Here is an 18,521-nt window from a genome sequence, read left to right on the forward strand (position 1 = left end):
TATCAAACAATTCAGTCTCCTGTTTGAACAAATGACTTTGCATATAAATGACTAAAGTCTGAATCCTTAAAGAATGAAAACCAGAAGTGTCTGAAAATGTGGGATAAATGGGAACGAGTTTGGCTGCTGAGACATGCATGTGACCTCTGAGTGCTGCAGCAACACAAGGAATGTTGCCACCAAGATCAATACGACCACATGTTCTTCCTGCATTTCCTGCACTCGGAAACGTAACTGGAAACTGGAGAGTGCAAGAAAAAAAGCCCTGCATGATTTCTGCTGGACAGAAAGACAAAATAAGATGAGTCCATGTTTCAGCTATGTATAATAATGAAGAAGGTTTTCCAGACTTTTTATCAGCTCAAACTATCTGTGACGGTGCAGCAGAGTGAGCGTGCTTCATCAGTCTGATGTTTTCTACTAGAAGTGTCTATTTGTGACGAAATCTGGACAACAATGGACACTCACTGCAAAAACACAAAATCTTAGCAAGTAATTTTGGTAAATATTACTTGTTAAATTTTGTTTTAATGATTGAAGGTTTTTCAGTTGTCCTTTTGACTGAATAGCTGCTGCATTGTGCCTGCAAGTATTTTGCATGTTTTATGTCTAAATTAGGTGAATTTATTGCCAGTATCATTTATACCTGAAGCGAAAAATTAGCAGCCAATCCAGGCGATCGGAATCGGCAGCAAAAAACCTGATCAGAGCATCCCTAATAGATTTCATAAAACTGAACAGGTAAAACAATTAAATAATTTTTGCATTTTTAAAAATGAATGTTGTGGTTTAAGTTTGCCAGTTTTGGCCTCAGAGGCAAAACATTTGGCCACATTTGACTTAAGAACTGCTCTGAGTTTTCAGCAAATGGCCTCTTGTCGAGCCTGTATGATCCAGTTAATGATTTATTATTAAATTAGTTGACAATAATTTTAATAATCTATTAATCGGATTAATCGTTTCAGTAGTCTGAAGTGTCCTCACCATGCTGCTGTTGAGATTCTTCTCCACCTTGCAGAAGGTGTGCGGCGGCGCCTCGCCTTTGCTCGGGATGATGATGCAGATGTCGGTGACGGCCAGGGAGGCGTGCGGCTGGCTGTCCAGCGCTCGGCGGTACGTAACGTAGATCCGCTGGGAGGAGTTGCCGCTGATGTTGGCGGGACGACCAGCGGGCGTGGTCTGGATGAGGTGGCAGCCCTGCTTCAGCCTCTCCTTCCACTCATACAGGACTCTGCAGGGAGGGAAATAACCCATGCAGGTGCAAGCGCCACAAAAACAATATTTTACTGATAAATCAGGTTATGAGATGGAGGAAGGGCTTGGAGATGCATTTATTTAATATTTGATTTTTGAAGATTTAATTTGTGAAAGATCTGGATTTGTTTTTCACCAATTCTCTACTGGGGCTTCCACAGTTCAGAGTGGCGGCCATCTTGTTTTACAGCTTCTATTTCTACGACAGATTGTGAGGGTCAGGGTAAGATTTCCGATTCATGAAAATAAAGTTAATGTTACAAGAATAGAAGTGCAGTAATATAATAAAATCTTAGCAGTATGAGAATTCCAACACAAAATTATCCAAGCTTTCTTCTTCATTAAAATGATTTTTTTTCTTATAATTTTGAAACATTCTGGTAAAATTGCATCTTTATTCTGCTAATATTATGACTATATTCTCATAATTAAACAAAACATTTTGTAGCTTGGCCCCAATACACCACTGTGTAACTCACAGAACGGAGGATTAAAAAAAACTTTTTAAAAATATTTCCTCTCATTTGTAATAACCTTCTTAAAATATAAAGCGAGGGAGGATTGATTAAAATCTGAAATCTGAGATTTTATTTTTAAGTCATGTCACTAAGTCCAGTTTTGGTGTGTAAAATTTGAGGAAAGAGATTTTAATACATTGGAAAAAGGCTGTCACATAACAGCGAAGCTCTGTAAAAACTTCACAGACTCACATGAGCAACACTTTTCAAACAATCTGTCAAGTTTTTCATTCTAAAATGAACTAGACAAGCAAAAATATTTAAATTCAAGCTTTGAAATACTGTTGTCTCTACACATAGGAGAAAATTTAGATATGAAGAAATGTTATTTTAAAAGGTTTCTGTAAAAAACATGAAGGATGGTAATTCAGGCGTATTTTTTACAGGTCTACTGTTTTTGTCCATTTCTCTACAAATCTAGAAAACGTACAACACTACATGCCATCAAAGTCAAGAATAAAGACAAGTTTGGAGCAATAAATGCTAGAATAAAAGCTTAGAAATAGTTTGAAAGCCTGAAGAAACATCAATCAGGACCACTTTACAAGAGAACAAAGCCTCAGTGAATGCATAATAGATAAAAACAAAAACTTCTCTTCTCTTACTTATAGCAGCTCATCCATATGGAAAACATTCAGTTTATTAGCAGCAATTTATGCAGAGAAATGGACAGCTCTGCTGCACTGCTGCATGCATATTTCAAACATCACAGGGATGGCAGTTTGATCTGCGTTCAAACCCAAACTAACAGCACGTTCTGGTTGCGGCAAAGAATTATTGAGCAAAGAAAAATGTTCATTCTTCTTTTCTTTGCGGTTTTGACCCTGGAATAAAGACTCTGGCATTGATTTGAGCATGTGCATATAGTACAAAAGTGTCCTGAAAGACAATAAATTTTTATGTTTTTTCTTATAAACTCATTTTCCTCACTGACTCTTCTGATTGGTCATCATCTGAACTCAAGCACACCAAGTAAAACTGTTCAAACATTACAAAAGAAGCTTACAGAAGGGTTTTAATGTATAAGAAGATCATTTTTGCACCTTTATGCCACTAAGATGTCTAAGATTTCCTTCAATCAAACCACTCAAAAGGCAAGAACTTAAAGTTAAACCATAAAATTGCAGTAATTTTCCCCAGTTAATTCCCTTATCCTCCATTACTCTGCAGGGTTTTTGTGGGAATATCTGAAAGCAAAACAGAAAACAGATCTTTGAGTGGAAAACTGTTAGATTCATAATTAATTTTTCTGCAGGATCCTTTTTAAGATGCATCAGACCAGAGCAGAACTCATCCATCCATTATTGACAAACGCAGCATTTCAGTGGCGTTTCAAACTGCGTGTTTGCCGAGCGAGGCCTTGAACAAACCGCCTGAAAACATCTGATTGTGTAAGAAGGTCAAAGGTTTGAAAAGCATTTACAGGAACTGCTCTGTAGTTTCAGCACTTTTATTTAGTTTATTTTTTAACAGATCAGAGAATCAGCTTTCACTTAGAGACACAATCACGGTCTTAAAACAAATAGAATTAGGATTTAGGGTCCGGCAATACGGCTTAAAATTTACATTTCAATTTTAGTTTTTTATTTTACACCACGTTAAATTTACGATTGTAATATTTTTTTTTACATTTTTATCTTGAAAAAGACAGAAAATATTTTCAAAAACTGGCTTTCATTTCAATCTTCCTCTCTGTGACCTCATCTCAAAATCCAAACAATTACAGATGTAAAACACGCTTGTGAAACAAGATGGCCGCCCTGGGGATTTAAACGGAGTGAAGCTAAAGCTATCACTTTACGAGTTTGGGGTTGAACACATTTACAGACAAAGATGGGGGGTTTTTTACTTTAATTGCAAAATATAGATATTTTTGTACAGTTTTGGAATAAGCACAGCTCTAAGTGTGTTGTTCTTTAAGTAAACAGCCTTATTTGTGTCTGTATACTCCAGTTAGCGATTAATTGATTACTATTTTCAGATTCGTCACGATTAATCGTTTCAGCCTTCAAAAAAATGAAAGTTTGATATTCTAACTTCAGCTTACTGAGAAGTTGAAGCATCTATCTGATATTTCTGTTCATAAAACAGAAAAGCATTAAAATAGAAATGCCTTAAAGTTAAAAGAATCTGAAACAGCAGCTGTGCAGCTATTCGCCGCTGCATGGAGCAACAGCTGCAGACGCGTGTAAATGATGGCTGCACCCGCTCATTTAAACCCATTAGTCCTGTCAGGCTCGCAGCAGCCGAGGTGCTGATTGTGTCTGAGCAGAGCGGCTGCATCAGTGCCAGATAAGCGCTGAACTCCGCAGCGTCGGGGAGAAGAATGAGTCCGTTTAGCGTCGTCACCACCTGCCTGAGGTGTGTGAAGATGGAGTATTGAATTCACATAAGTCAGGTGATGCTGCTGAGGAAGAGACCCGTAACAGTGCTTCCCTTTCACCTTTCACTGCGACAGAAAACGGCTGCTGGCAGAACTGAGCACTCCCTGGAAATAAGAAGACTTCAGCCTTTAAGATCAAATTCAAATGTCCTGAAGCTGGAAGAGCGAAGCAGCAGGAGTGAATCATTACCAAGAGGGAGACAGCCGGTTCTCAAAACCAGCAGCAGGGCAGGCCTGAAACGATTAATCACTTCAATCGTGATTAATCGGTTATTGAAATAATACTCAACTAATTTAGTAATCAATAATGATACCTGCAGGGTGGTGCCAAAGTGATTAATTAAATTAATCGCACTTAATCAATTATTAAAATAATTGTCAACTAATTTAGTAATTGATAATGAAACATGAGGGTAGGACTGACACAATTAATCGGATTAATCACGATTAATTGATTATTAAAATGGTCGTTAACAAATTGATTAACTTATAACACCCGAGGATAGGGCTGAAGCAAATAATCAAATAAATCGTGTTTAATCAATTATTGAAATAATCGTCAGCCAAGTTAGTAATTGATAACGATACTGAAGGTCTGATGGGATTAATCAAATCAATCAGTGAAAGGTTACTCACCCCAGGTCGATGAGCGGCGGTTTGTCGCGGCCTCGCCTGTAGCACAGGAAGATCTGCGGCGCCATGAGGCCGCCGTTGTTCAGATCGGCCGAGTGTCCGCTCGGCGTGGTCTCGATGCACACGAACCCCGGAGGAACCTCCTCGCCCAGGGAGCGGATCACCACCGCCACGTCCGTGATGGGCGCTTTGGGCTTGGCCGTCTTGTGGCACACGTCATCAAAGTGGATCTCCTGGTCCAACGGCTTGGACGGGTCCGTCAGACCGGCAACCACGAAGTAGTCGGCTACACGGGGGCCTTTGTCCTCCATCATTTCCCATCCCCGCCAGCTGCCCTCTGAGGGAAGAGACGGAGAGCGAGAGACGCAAACAAATGATTCATTTTTGTCACAGAAGGAAGTAGGGCTTTTATGCTTGCTTTAGCAGTGATTTAAAATATATGACAGCTATTAATCTTACTAAGTGGAGTTCAGATGAAGGGCAAATGGAAGAAAGTGAAAATGTGAGGAGGGAAGGCACACAGAGTTTAGGAAGTTAGCTGATGTTAGACTTAATGTTGAACATCTTTACTGACACAAAGGTCTCTGAGGACAAACCAAACTTCTGCTTACAGTTTTCAAGATCTTAGTGTTCAGTTCTCATGTCAATATCCCAGAGTTTCAACATTTCAAACTCAAATGTTTTAGTCTGAATTTGCCAGAATAAACACAAAAAGAATCCAAATTTATGAGAGAAAAAGAGAGACAGAGAGGGAGACAAAGATAGAGAGAAAAAACTGAGGTAGAGAGCAAGAGAGAGAAAGACAGAAACACCAAAACACAGAGACAGAGAGATAAAGACAGAGATAGACAGAAAAACAAACAGATTCACAGAGAGAAAGTCAGAAAGACAGATGGCAAGAGGGAAACAGAAAGACTAAGAGTCAGGGAGAGACAGATGGAGAGAGAGACAAAAACAGAGAGAAATACAGACAAAGGAGAGAGGAAGAGGAGAGAAAGAACACTGATGGAGGGAAGAACGGAAGGACATTTGTACGTATGGACAGACAGAAGGACAGGAAATGTTAACATATTCCCAGATTCCTCCCGTTTCCAGTCTTTCCCAGACCTGCAAATATACATTTCATATCTTTCAGACGACACAGAAAGCCTGTCTGAATATTGGAAAAGCGCGTCTCAACCTGGGATCCTCGTGATTTCATGAAGTTCCTTCGTCAGAAATCGACACGAATCCTTCAGAGAGCCTCCTTAGGGCAGGAGCAGCAGGTCAGATGACCACTGACTGCTGGCTGTGTCACGATACCAGAGGGTATTTCAGGAATACAGAGGAAGTGGGACAAATGAGGTGGAAATGTGACACGAAACGGCTTCATTTGCATTTAGGAGGAAAATTAATGGGGTGAGGAGAAGCTGGTGCAGGAGACGCCGTGTGCTGCTGCAGAGCTTCAGCAAGCTGTTATCCTTCACTTTTGTGTTTTTAATCTGAATCAATTAGGACTTTTACTAACAATTATTTTATAAATCGATTAATCTATCACATTTCTGATGATTAATCGATTAATCAGGTAAAAAAAACTGGCACATTCTACAAATTTTTCATTTAACCTCAAGTCTTTTTATACAATACTATAAATAAAGTAAACGATGCAAATAGACAAATAATTCAATTCATTTTTAATGTTGCATTTCTATTGCCTAAGATTAATATATTTACAGAGGGTTTTTATCTTAAATGTATATATTTTTGTACAGTTTTGACTTAATTACTGGTGTGAGTTTGTTCTATCATCAAATGGCCTTTTTTGAGTCTGCATACTTCAGTTAATGATTAATCGAATACTAAATTAGTTTAAGATTATGACAGCAATCGATTCATCATTTCAATCCTAAAATAATAACGCAAGCTTTACAAAAAACATTTTTTCCCATAAAAAATAGGCATTTCACCCATTTTTCCCCCAGTCTTCCAGGGTAACCATGCTCTAAAGTAAACCCAGAATGATTATCCTCCTTCACTCTCTGCAGACTTGTAATTTTTGGGGCGGGTGTGGTGTAATCTCCCAGCATGCCTCACTGCTCACCAACAGAAACCTTCAGGACATGAAGGAGTCTCAGTGGGCTGCATTCATCCTTTGCCTGTATTCTCCTGGGATGAAGGATGCCGTAACCACATTTGGATCATGACAGCTGTAGGAGCAATTTGTTGCATCATTCTGAATAAAGCAAAACTTTGCAGTTAGTTTAAAAACAAAAAGGCAAAAACGCAGGACTAGAGTTGCAACTAGCTATTATTTTGGTTGACTTAATCGTCAGAATAATTGATTATTCTGACAATCGAGTAAAAATGGCACATTCTGCAAATTTTTTATGTAACCACTTAATCCATTTTTTTTAGAAATACATTACAGTTCCAAATAAACAAACACCCAAATTTATATTTTACTTAATAAACATTTTAATGCCTAAATAGAACATATTTACAGACATGATTTTTTGGCCTAAACACAAAATGTATATGTGTTTGTGTGCATGTGTATATACATATATATTGTTTTGGATTAATTACTGCCATGAAAAATGATGTTGTTCTTTCAACAAAGTGGCCTTTTTTGAGTCTATATACTAAAACAATTAATTGATTAATAAACTAGTTGACAATTATTTGAAATTGCTTCATCATGATTAATTCTATTAATCGTTTCAGCCTTAAAACAGTTTGTGTTTCACCAGTTGTAAACTGATCTTAGCATGTTGGCACCCAAAAATATTTCACCCTATGGATAGAAAATTAACTCCAGGTCCAGATAAGTTTATATCTTCTGTTTCTGGTTGATTCAGTCTAATCTGCATGTCATTCCACTAATATAATGATTGTTTCTTTGCAGACATTTAGTGAATAAAGCGTGTTTGTTGCTAAAATACAACAGTCCTTGCAGGGGTTTAAACAGAGAACAACGTGTGTTTGCTGGCCTGGTTGCCGCTGCTGTGTTATTGACAGATGGTGAGAAGGCGCTGTTTCAGTGTGTTCTGGCTCTCGCGCTCAGATTACAAACACATCTTGCCTCATCATTTCCACACTCTGGGAACGTGATGAGAAAACAGCCACTGCTGATTTACTGTGCCAAGTGATTTTTATACAGCTGTGATAAAGCAGAAGGTATGTGTGTAAAGATTTACAGACATATTCTATTAACTGTACAGCCCCTCTCCACTCCACAGTAATTGGCACCACTGACAAAAAGGCATTAAAAGTGTTGAAACACATAAAAGACTCGCACAGAAAGAAATGGAAAAATACAGCTTTTAAATTGATCTCATTTATTCAGTGTTGAGAAATAATTGTTATTACCAGATTTCTGATGCCAAAATTATTGGCTGATTGATTTTTGGCCCTTAAAAAAGTCCTATAACAGCTCATTTCTCATAGCCACTTTTCAAAATGGGAAAGATAGAAATGCATATTATTTAAGTGTAGTAGAAGTGAGTGTAAGTCAGACAATCTACAGGGAATTTTATTATTAGCCTACATTTGGCCTGATCTACAGTCAGACCATTTATTTGAACAACTGGACTTGTAACAAAGTCTGATAAGTTTTATCTTTGACGGCAAGTGAAGTAGCATCTACAAAGCTTCCAGCTAACAGTAGCTTTGTTTCCATCCACTTGTCATGTGAATTTCAAGGAAATTTTTTAAATGTCACAAAAAAAGCTAATTATGGGTTTCCATCAACTGACTACGAGGATACATGTGTAGAAAGCTAGTTTGAATTGTGCCATTTCCATCAATCTGTTCTAATGCGATATTTCAAAATGTGGAAACTCAAAATTATGGAAACTCATTTTAAAGCATGTTGGTGTCACTAAGGCTCTAAAACAACTAGACGCCATCTACATACCAAGTGGTTGTTTGGGAAAACCTTAACACATTGAGCTCATTTAATTTTATTGGGAATTTTAGCACACCAGTGGGGGCTTTGGTCAGATGAGACTAAGAGTGTTTTCACACCTGATAGTTTGGTAGATTCGGTTGATTTGGGACTCAAATTGCAACATTTATTAAATTTCCAGCTGCTGTGTTTCTCTTTCACACTACACTGCATCAAATAAACCAAACTAATGGCTTGGTTTGTTCCCCTCCTTGCCTGTGGGGGGCGCTGCACCATGAACTGCTGAGGGAAATGACACAAAAACCTCTGAAGAAGAGACTGACCGCAACTTCCTTCTTCACGGAATGTTAACAAAAATGGAGTGATGTCAGATTTTAGCGGTTGTAGGATTTGTCTTTTGTCTTTGGTAAGACTATGAACCGTTTCACCCTCTACCCTTAGACTCTTGCTTTGTTTAGGCCGGATTTACCCAGAATGCCCTGCGCTGTAGTCCACTTCCTGCTTTTGGCACGGTCTGCTTGGCATTCAAACCACGACAGAGTTCACTATAATCCAACTGAGACCAAGGTTTGTAGAAAGACAAGAGTTCGCTTTTTGGTCTACATCAGAGTTTGATTGCGTATTTACATTTCCACAAACAAATCAGACTTTCAAGACAAATGGACTGGAGTTTGATTAAAGGGTCTGAATTCACCCTAAGACTTGTCTTTCTGGCCACAAAGTCCAGGTGGGTTTGACCAACTTTGCAAAATGTTGGCAAAAGTGTGGAGTCCAATTGGTTGAAACACATCTGTTCAGGACACCAAGTCCAAGACCACAGTCACTTCCTGTCTGAGCAATAGAAGAGGATTGTAACTGTTCCAAGATCGGAAAACACTGGTGTCAGAGGACACACTTTCCTCAGTAAGAAGGGAACAGAACAGAACATGAAATACGCAACAGGAAAGTAATTTATTTGTTAAAAATGTGAGCAAACTGAAGCATTGGAAAGTCTAACAGCTCTGCAACGGGAACATATGCGTGCAGAGAAAAGAGCATGGCCACACATTCTCTGTTTTTCACTGATATAGCGCCAAGCAGAAATTATGACAAACCCAAAAACATGTGGCTTTGTCGTAATGACTAAAAACAAAAAAAGCCATCCTGCAGTTATTCAGTTGAGAATCGTATTCAAAGCTGAAGTATAAACTTGCTGGAATATCATTGTGTGCCTCCAAAATGACGTTCCTGGTTGAACAAGAGGGACTTTTACATGAAGACTCAGCTTACTATAAAATAGATTATGACCTAATTCATTTCAGTCTGACAGATGAGAGCAGCAGAGACCTCCCACAGTATCACCTTACGCCCCTCAGAGTCATATGACGGGCCTGGAGACTGGAAAGCATCCTCGCCTGCTAAAAATATAAAGCCGCAGAAAGCAGGAATACTATGGCTCGTTACATAAGGACGAAGTGCAGCTATATGTGCCACATATATGGGACAGCCTGCTGAAGAACCAGCAGTCTGCAGAAATCAACACGGAAGGACACTGTCGAGACACATGACAGAGAGGGATTTATAATAAATATGTAGGAATGAAACAATTAATCGTGATTAATCAATTATTGAAATACAATGTAACCTTACACCCACTGCTAAGCAGCGGGAAGTGTGAGAGAAGGACAGAGCGCCAGCAGCATTGATATACATTACTAATTGTTAACTGGAGTATACAGGCTCACAAAGAAGGCCATTTGCTGGAAGAACAACATAGTCAGAGCAGTAACTAAACCAAAGCTGTACAAAAAAAACAAAACAAAAAAACCCCATTCGCATTTAAGATAAAAACGACTGTAAATATGTTTTAGTCTAAACTCCTAAACCAGCAGTTTTAGCTTCAGCTGGATCAGATTTACTAGAGGAACAGAAATGCATGATGCAAATGCAGCAACAGAATAAAAAAGGGTTAAGTGGCTACACAAAAATCTGTAGAATGTGCCATTTTTTAATCCAATTAATCGTCAGAATGATCGATTAATCAATCACTAAAATAATAGTTAGCTGCAGCCCTACAAATATGATTACAGTCCCAAACTTTGAAACATGCAAAATTTACGAAAAGATGATCAAGCCACCTTGAAATCAAACTAGACTGTATATGAGCTGTTTTATTGCAGATTTTTCTTCCTACAGGGCGCCATTTGCATCAAAATCCAAATAAAGAATATTTAGCATCTTGCAAAAGTATTCAGATAAACTGTCACGTAATAGTCACCAAATATTTCTCCATTTTGTTTTTATTAACGGCTCAAAGTCAGTCAGTTTAAGAACAAACATCATCTTTTAAGTGCTGTTACAAATTCTCAGACATACAACACGACAAGTTGAAAAATGTTCATCTTTTGTTGCTGTATCAAAATTATACCCTTAGTAGCTAGTTAGCTACCAAGGGTATATTAGCAGCTAGTTAGCAGTAGCCTCAACCCTCCAGTTACAAAACAACTTAAACTTTCGTCAACAGAAAAGTCCCACAAGGAAAGCAACTACGCAAGAATATATGATTAAATAGTCCTGTCGTGGAAATATCTAAGACCTGTGATTAATGTCAATTTAATTTAAGAACAACTTGAAGGATTCACGGACATGAGCTGCATGAGTTCAGAGTTATGTAGAGTGATAGTTTCCTGTCACACATGGTCTTTTGTATGGAAATAGTTGGATATCTGTGCCATCTGACCAGAACATTGGTTTCCTTGAGGATACGTTTTTAATGCATTTGGTTGCATAGGACTTTATTTAACAGCATTAGAGAACAAAAGAGTAACTAAATGCAACACTTTCAGATTTTCATTTATTGCCACATTTTGAAAACCATGCATCACTTTCCATTCACTTCATGGTCTGTGTTGATTTATCGTCTAAAAACCTGACAAAATGCATTGAAGGCTGTGACTAACGGGACAAATTTTGGGCACTAAACCTAAAACTCCCCTATACAGCGCTGCATAATCTCCCTTATTCTTCACATGTAAATAATTATTGGTTTCCCCTAAAGGAGCTGCGCCCGGATGATGTAAAGCCGTGACTCACAACGCGTCTGACGTCCACAAATTAAAATCTGCTGCCAAATATTTGAATTTTCTGGCTAACTGCACTTTTCTGAATGCCAACTGACCAGAAACTCCAGGGCAACGCCCAGAGATCGAAGTCGAGCAGATTTCTTCTTTTCTTAATAAAAAGCAGGATGAAACAATGAGCTGTTCCTTCACACTGAATGAATTTCAATTTATGGATTGCCGAATAATAAATGTTGTAATTCACAAAACTCTGCAGACTGTTTATTCAGTTTTCTTCAGGATATATGAACATTTGGCAACAGTCTGACAAGATTTTAATTGGAGACTCAAACTTTAAACTTTGGCTCCACGGCAAAGCTTCCCTGCCTAAACTCGCTGACTTATATTCCCAGTTGGAGTTCTGGGAGGAGTGGGATAAGATGTCCAAGACCCTCAGGCCCTCGGTCCACTTTCACAAGAGTTTTAGTTTGAGCCAAAGTGACAGGGGGAACAATTTCCAGCTGTCTCAGCTTCATAGAGAGAGAGGCCAATGAAAACCACCGAAGGGACTCAGGACGGCGGTTGCTGCGGGCCAGCCGGCCCGCTCTGCCGCAGCTGAATAGACATCCAGCACCCAGACAGCCGCAGCAGGGCAGACACGTGGAGGTGTGAAGGAATGCGCTCAAGAACATAAACATAAGCCGGTAGGAAGTCCAACATCTGCTTCTAGTTAGCAGAGAGCGACAGGCCTTCGGTTCCTCTGTCTTCCTGCAACATCAAGTCTTTACACATCACTTTTAATCAGAGCCTTTTCCTTCTAAAGAAGTAATTTTGGGCTCAATCAACACCCAGAGATGCTGAAGCGGATTAAATTCAAGTTCAGGGTAAAAAGTTAAAAGGGATAGAAAACGTCTGTTGAGAAAGGCCAAAAAAAGCAACGCAGAAAAACTCTCATCCAGCTCCTCATGATTATCTTCATCCCACCTATAATTACATCCATGCTGCATTCATTCAATCCTGCACAAGGGTTGCCAGATCTGGGGAAAGAAATAAGCAACCAGGTCTACAAAATAAGCCCAAACAAAGCCAGGAGACGACACAACTCTGTAATATTCCTCCTGACTTTTCCTTCAATTTAAGAGCTGTAATCTCAGAGATATTCTAGAAAAAAACTAGGAAATGTCTGAGTTTATAAAGTCAAAAATTTGGTGGGACAATGCAGAAGTTTTGAGATTATTCTCAGAAATGTTGAGATTGTTCTGAGAATTTTGCAAGAGAAAACAAGAAAACTGAAAAGTTTAAAAAAGTTTTAAAAAATTTGCTAGAAAGAAACTCAGAAGTTTTGAGATTAATCTTAGAAATTTTACGTTGCAGATTCAGTTTTCAAGAGACGTTAGAAGTTAAATTAGAAGCGGGTTGAGGGGATTGGTCAAAATTCAGCCGAGTTGCAGTGGTTAGTTGGTCAGAAAGGAAAGGAACACCGAAAACTTTAAGGTGACTGGTCAGATTTGTGGAAAAGTTGCGATGATAGGTGAAAACTGCTAGTCAAAATTTGTGAATGATAAGTGAATTTGCATTAGTAGTTGCAACATTTCAGCTTCCTGCTGAGTGCAACAGGAGGTCTTCCCATCCCAGTTGTGTGTCCAGTATTAGCCTGGAGGAAATGCAGAGATCTGGGGATATTAAACACAAAGTCTCCATGAAACCCGATCTCACAGCCCAGCCTCGTGGTCTCTGGCTTGATCTTTTAATCTCTCGGCTGCCAGAAACCAGGACTGTAGCATCACTTGAGCCAGAGTTATTTATGTAAATAAAGAAATTAGCTGCCAGCGTTGGCTTTCCTTTCTTTTCCCTGAATCACGAGAATGAAACAGCAGGGAATTAAGCTTCATGCTTACAAACACCAGCAGAGGAATACAGACTTCATCACTGTAGAATCCAATAAAACAAATCCTTCCTCCAAGTGGGGAAAACTGAATCTGAAACACGCCAAGAAAGCCTATTTTTACTGCAGGTTAATTAAAACAAGACATTAATTACAGTCTCCGCCTGTTCCATCTTGATGTGGAGATAGCAATGAAGAATGTGAAAGAATAGGGGAAAGTGCCTCCACCAGAACCAGAACTAGATTAATTCCCACTGTTTGTGTGTTTACAGATTATAGACTTTGCTGTTTAGGAAAAATAAAGGATTTTAGGACTTAAGAAAAGTTATATTTTCAATTGAAAAGCAGAGGCCACCCACTAAACAATGGCACACCCTGCCTCTCTCCAACACTCTTCATTCTTTAAGCTAATTACTGTTTGTGGACAGTATTCCCCAGAAACACGTAATCCTTTTCTCATTTGTTCTTTGGCAGCTTCTCTTTTATAGATCAGCCTTTTCTTGGTCAAGAAGACCCAAAATAAAAGACAAATCATTACTGTACAGAAATGCCTGTTATCATTTCCATTTCAACTCTGCTTCTAAAAACCGTAAGGCAGAATATCAGGAAATGCAGAAACTCCCAGCTGCAAACAAATCAATTGAATATAGACACTTTGCAACATGACATCATGCGAGGAAGGTCCCAAAAAACTGATGACTGCCTTTGGTTTTAGCTGCCAATTTGTCAACATGACACGCTAAATCTTCAATGTGCACTGCAAAAACACAAAATCTAACCAAATATGTCTGTTTTTTAGTGCAAATATCTTAGTAAACTTAAAATAACACAAAGTTAGCTTATAAGTAACTTTTCAACAAGATATAGGAGTTTGTTTTAAAAGAGATGGGCAGAATACGCAAACATTCGGCTCAAGTAAGAGTAGAACTACTTCAACATGTTTTTACTCAAGTAAAAGTAAAAGGTATGCATGCAAGAAAAAACTCAAGTAAAATAAAAATTATTTGGTAAAAAGTCTACTCAAGTACTGAGTAACTGATCAAATTATCAATAATTTAATATTTAAAATCAGACAGACCAAAATATAAAGTTAAGTGGAAATTTTGGTATTTTAAGGACAAAAATGACAATAATTCATATAAGTAAAAACTAATAAAATCAGGCAAAACTTTTTTTCCCAAATCAATCCATAAATTTTACTGAAGAGTGAAAATTAATTTTATTAATACTTCATAATAAAATTACTAACGAAAAACCAAAAAGTACAGCGTAGTAAAAATATTCCTAAAAGTACACTCTAAAAGTACTTTTTTTAAAATACTCAAGTAAATGTTACTACCCAACTCTGATTTTAAGTAAATACTTTAATGATGAAAAAGTACTGGTTTCATTGGCAGATTATTTCTCTTGCAACATTGGTAAAATATCTTGTAATAAGAAAAATAATCTGCCAATAGAACTCCTACTTTTTTATCGATATTAAGAAATTATTGACTCTAAACAAGCAGCTATATCTAACTGAAAAGTTGCTTCTAAGATAATTTTGTCTTATTTCAAGTGAACCAAGGCATTTGTTCTAGAGACTAGACCAAAAACACTTGGTAACGTTTTGTGTTTTTGCAGTGTACGCACGATATATAAAAGAAAAATTAATGCAGTACTTTGCTACTAATTGTCAACACTCCAGCTCGATAAAGTCTCAGTGTCACATTTCACAGATCAGCAAGAAGTTTTAATAAAAATTTAAAAATAGCAAGAGAGAGGGAAGTATTTCATGTTTCAGCTATGGTAGCTTTACTTTTTTTTTTTACTTTATTTATTGTAATTTGGCACTCTTCACTCTCCATACAGAAAAAGTCCTTAGCCTTATATCAAACACAGAGGACTATTATTGCAGTTTGTATTCAGTCGTTGGCAGAGTTGTCTCCCTGCCAGCCTCACATAGCAACTGAAGCCATTTGTTCAGCTTCTACAGCCACTTGTTTAAACAGAATTAGATTGTAGCATGTTGATACACTTAGAAAGAGTCATTGTTAGTTTTTTCTAATGAGTTATCGATCGGGGAAGTTGAAATTTGTGAGGATCTCCGAGCAGCTGCGGCGTTCTCCGTATATTCAGGGAAACGAGATGCCGTGTTACAACAAACTCGCGGTATAAACAATGATTTCGTGCCCACAAATAAACTGAACTGTTTGAACAGGCTGAGAGCTTTGGGTCTGATTAAGTCACAGCGATGATTTTCCCAGAGGAAACCATCCGGCAGAGAATCCAAGGTCAAAGTCAACAAGCCTTCGTTACAATATGTACATTACAAGCTATTACCTTGATCTGTCTGTTGTCTTGTTGATTAATCTTAGTTTAACTTTCTTATTAGCATTTTTGCTCATGTAGAATAAACCAATTTTATGTTTTGGATTAATCACAAGTAATTGTAATTAGTCAATAACTAAAATTCGCTTCAACTAAGTTAGTAATCGATTAATCGTTTATTGAAGAGTACAGACTCAAAAACACCTCTGAACAGTAACTAAGACAAAAGTACGCAGAAAATATATACATTTTGCATTTGAGATTAAAAAAAACAAACATTTGGTTGTAAGCTTATCCTACCCAAAACTCTTCAAGTGGAAGTTTTAGCTTCACCTGGTTTAAATTCTAAAATAATTGTTAGTTGCAGCCCTAGTAATAGGAGGAGTCAAAGTAAAGCTCCCAAACTTGAAAATACTGCTAAGCATGGTGATGGCAGCATCATTCTGTGCACCTACATTAACAGCTAACGAGTAATTTAGTTATTGATTATTCTGACCAACCTCTTATATTTTTGATCAACAAATTAATCATTAGATAGCAAATGGTTAATAATTTTTTTTTAATTTTGAACCTTGTGAAATTAGAACATATTTAAAGATTTAGATATTTTTTATCTTGACTGCAAAACGTATTTATTTTTTGTACAGTTTGGGCCGAGTGTGTTGTTATTTCAGCAAATGGCCTTTTGTTGAGTCTGTACACTCCAAGCAATCATTAATTGATTACTAAATTAGTTGACAATTATTTCAATAATCAATTAATCACAACTAATCTGATTAATCGTTTCAGCCCTGATTAATCATAGTAGTCCAATCATTTTAATTGGACTACTACAATGCAGTAGTCCAATGAAATGTAAATTTGAGTAAATAATACATCTTTTATACCTTTTGAGTTTCCATAATCGATTAATTTGATTAATCGTTCCAGCCCTACTGGATGTTTTAACATGACAGTGAATGAGAGAAAAATCAACTGTTATTTCATACTAGTGCATTAAATTGTTTTTTTTTTAAGTACTAAAGTTGTACAGTCTTACCATTAACAAAATCCCCAAATAGATGTGATGAACATTATGACTATATTTAGCTATCATTTTCAGACCAGAAATTATTTCTGTTTAAATAAATAGCTGGTTTCTAAACACAACAAAATAAAAATAACTGCAAGTTTGAGGACTGAAAACAATTTTTCAATCCTCACTAGACTAGGATGCAAATCACTCCAACTGCTGCTCAATCTCAGCAGTTCTTCTTTGAGATCCAGCTGCATCCAACCCAGTTTCCTCAGCCGAATTTCTCAGTAATTTTAATAACCCTCGTGTTTTGTTTAAAGCTAAAATTATCACCAGCTAGAACAGGCTGATGTTGCTTTCACATGAGAATCGCTTTATGGTGGTGCAGTCGTTTCATAACGAGACAACCTGCTGAGAGAGGAAGGAGCTTTTCACATTAATTCTGAATGCATCAAATGAAAATGAGGAAGTTTGATATGAGAGCGCATCTTCTGTCCTACAAAAACATAAAACCATTGCATGCAATTGAGATTTTTCATAACAGATCCAATTTTAATTAAAAAATTTTTACTTTGTTTTCGAAAAAGAAATTACAAATGACAGAAAATATTTTCAAAAAGTGGATTTTATTTCAATCATTCCTTCTGGGAGTTCTATGACGGAGAATTAGGGCCAGGCTACAAACTTTTTTTGTCTAACTATTAGTATATAGTCAAAATTACGAGAAAATATTTGTTTTAATGAGAAAGAAGCTTCTAGTTATCTAGATCTAACGTGAGGGGCTCAGTCTGTGTAATTTTTTTTAAATAGACTCAGTTGTTTTCTCAACTGTTTCAAATAATTTGATCCTGTTGAGTTCAAATTTAGGGATACCTTATCCCTAAAACCAATACTGCAGTACAACTTCACAAGACGCTCAACATCCCTCATTAAATTGTTATTTTCACCTAAAATAAACAAAATATTAAATTTTCACTTCATTCTCCAAATATTACGACTTTATTCTGGCGATATTAACACTTTATTCTAGTATTATTTTGACTTCATTGTAGTTTGTCTTTAGTCTTATATTACTACAACTTTAATATTATGACTTTATTTTCATAATCAAAAATACTGAAATACTTCGTCGTAGAGTTGACCGGAATTAAAGTCCGAATAAACAGAAGATGTAAAACACACTTGTCAAACAAGATGGCGGCTCTGGAGGCGATGACATCACTTTGAACTATGGAAACCCAAGGAGAGCATTGGTGGAAATATCCCCATTTTCCAAATATTAAAACTTCAAAAACCAAAAATTTGATTAAACAATTAAATCAATTTATTTCCCAGCCATAGTGTTAACAACAAACCTAAAGATGCACCAATCCAATGCATCAGACCCAATATTGAAAAGAAATCCATATCAGGTATTGGTGATAATGTGACCAATCTATAAGGGTGGATCTATTCAGCCTTGTTCTATGCTTTGCAGTCTGAGTGATGTCATGCTTTATTATTTATTTTACATTATATTTAGAATTCCTAATTGCTCTTTCTGAACCATTTGAAAGGTTATTTTACGTTATACCAAGGTAGTTGTTCTGCCCAGGCTGG

At 37.2% G+C, this 18,521-nt stretch overlaps 1 protein-coding gene across 7 annotated transcripts in view; it reads right to left on the minus strand.

Annotated features, from left to right (window-relative positions):
- The window catches only part of LOC103142641 (C-myc promoter-binding protein-like), a 66,410-nt gene that overhangs the window by 42,139 nt on the left and 5,750 nt on the right, over positions 1 to 18,521 (minus strand). For all 7 annotated transcript variants that reach the window (XM_016674679.1, XM_016674677.1, XM_016674682.1 and 4 more), the window contains exons 2-3: positions 4,792 to 5,125; positions 985 to 1,231 (exon numbers count right to left, since the gene is read on the minus strand). In XM_016674679.1, coding sequence (XP_016530165.1) covers positions 985 to 1,231; positions 4,792 to 5,102 — 558 coding nt within the window. In that variant the 5' untranslated portion in view covers positions 5,103 to 5,125. The remainder of the gene's footprint in view (positions 1 to 984; positions 1,232 to 4,791; positions 5,126 to 18,521) is intronic.

Source organism: Poecilia formosa, unplaced genomic scaffold (genome assembly GCF_000485575.1).
Source record: "Poecilia formosa unplaced genomic scaffold, Poecilia_formosa-5.1.2 Scaffold99, whole genome shotgun sequence".
Taxonomy (NCBI): domain Eukaryota; kingdom Metazoa; phylum Chordata; class Actinopteri; order Cyprinodontiformes; family Poeciliidae; genus Poecilia; species Poecilia formosa.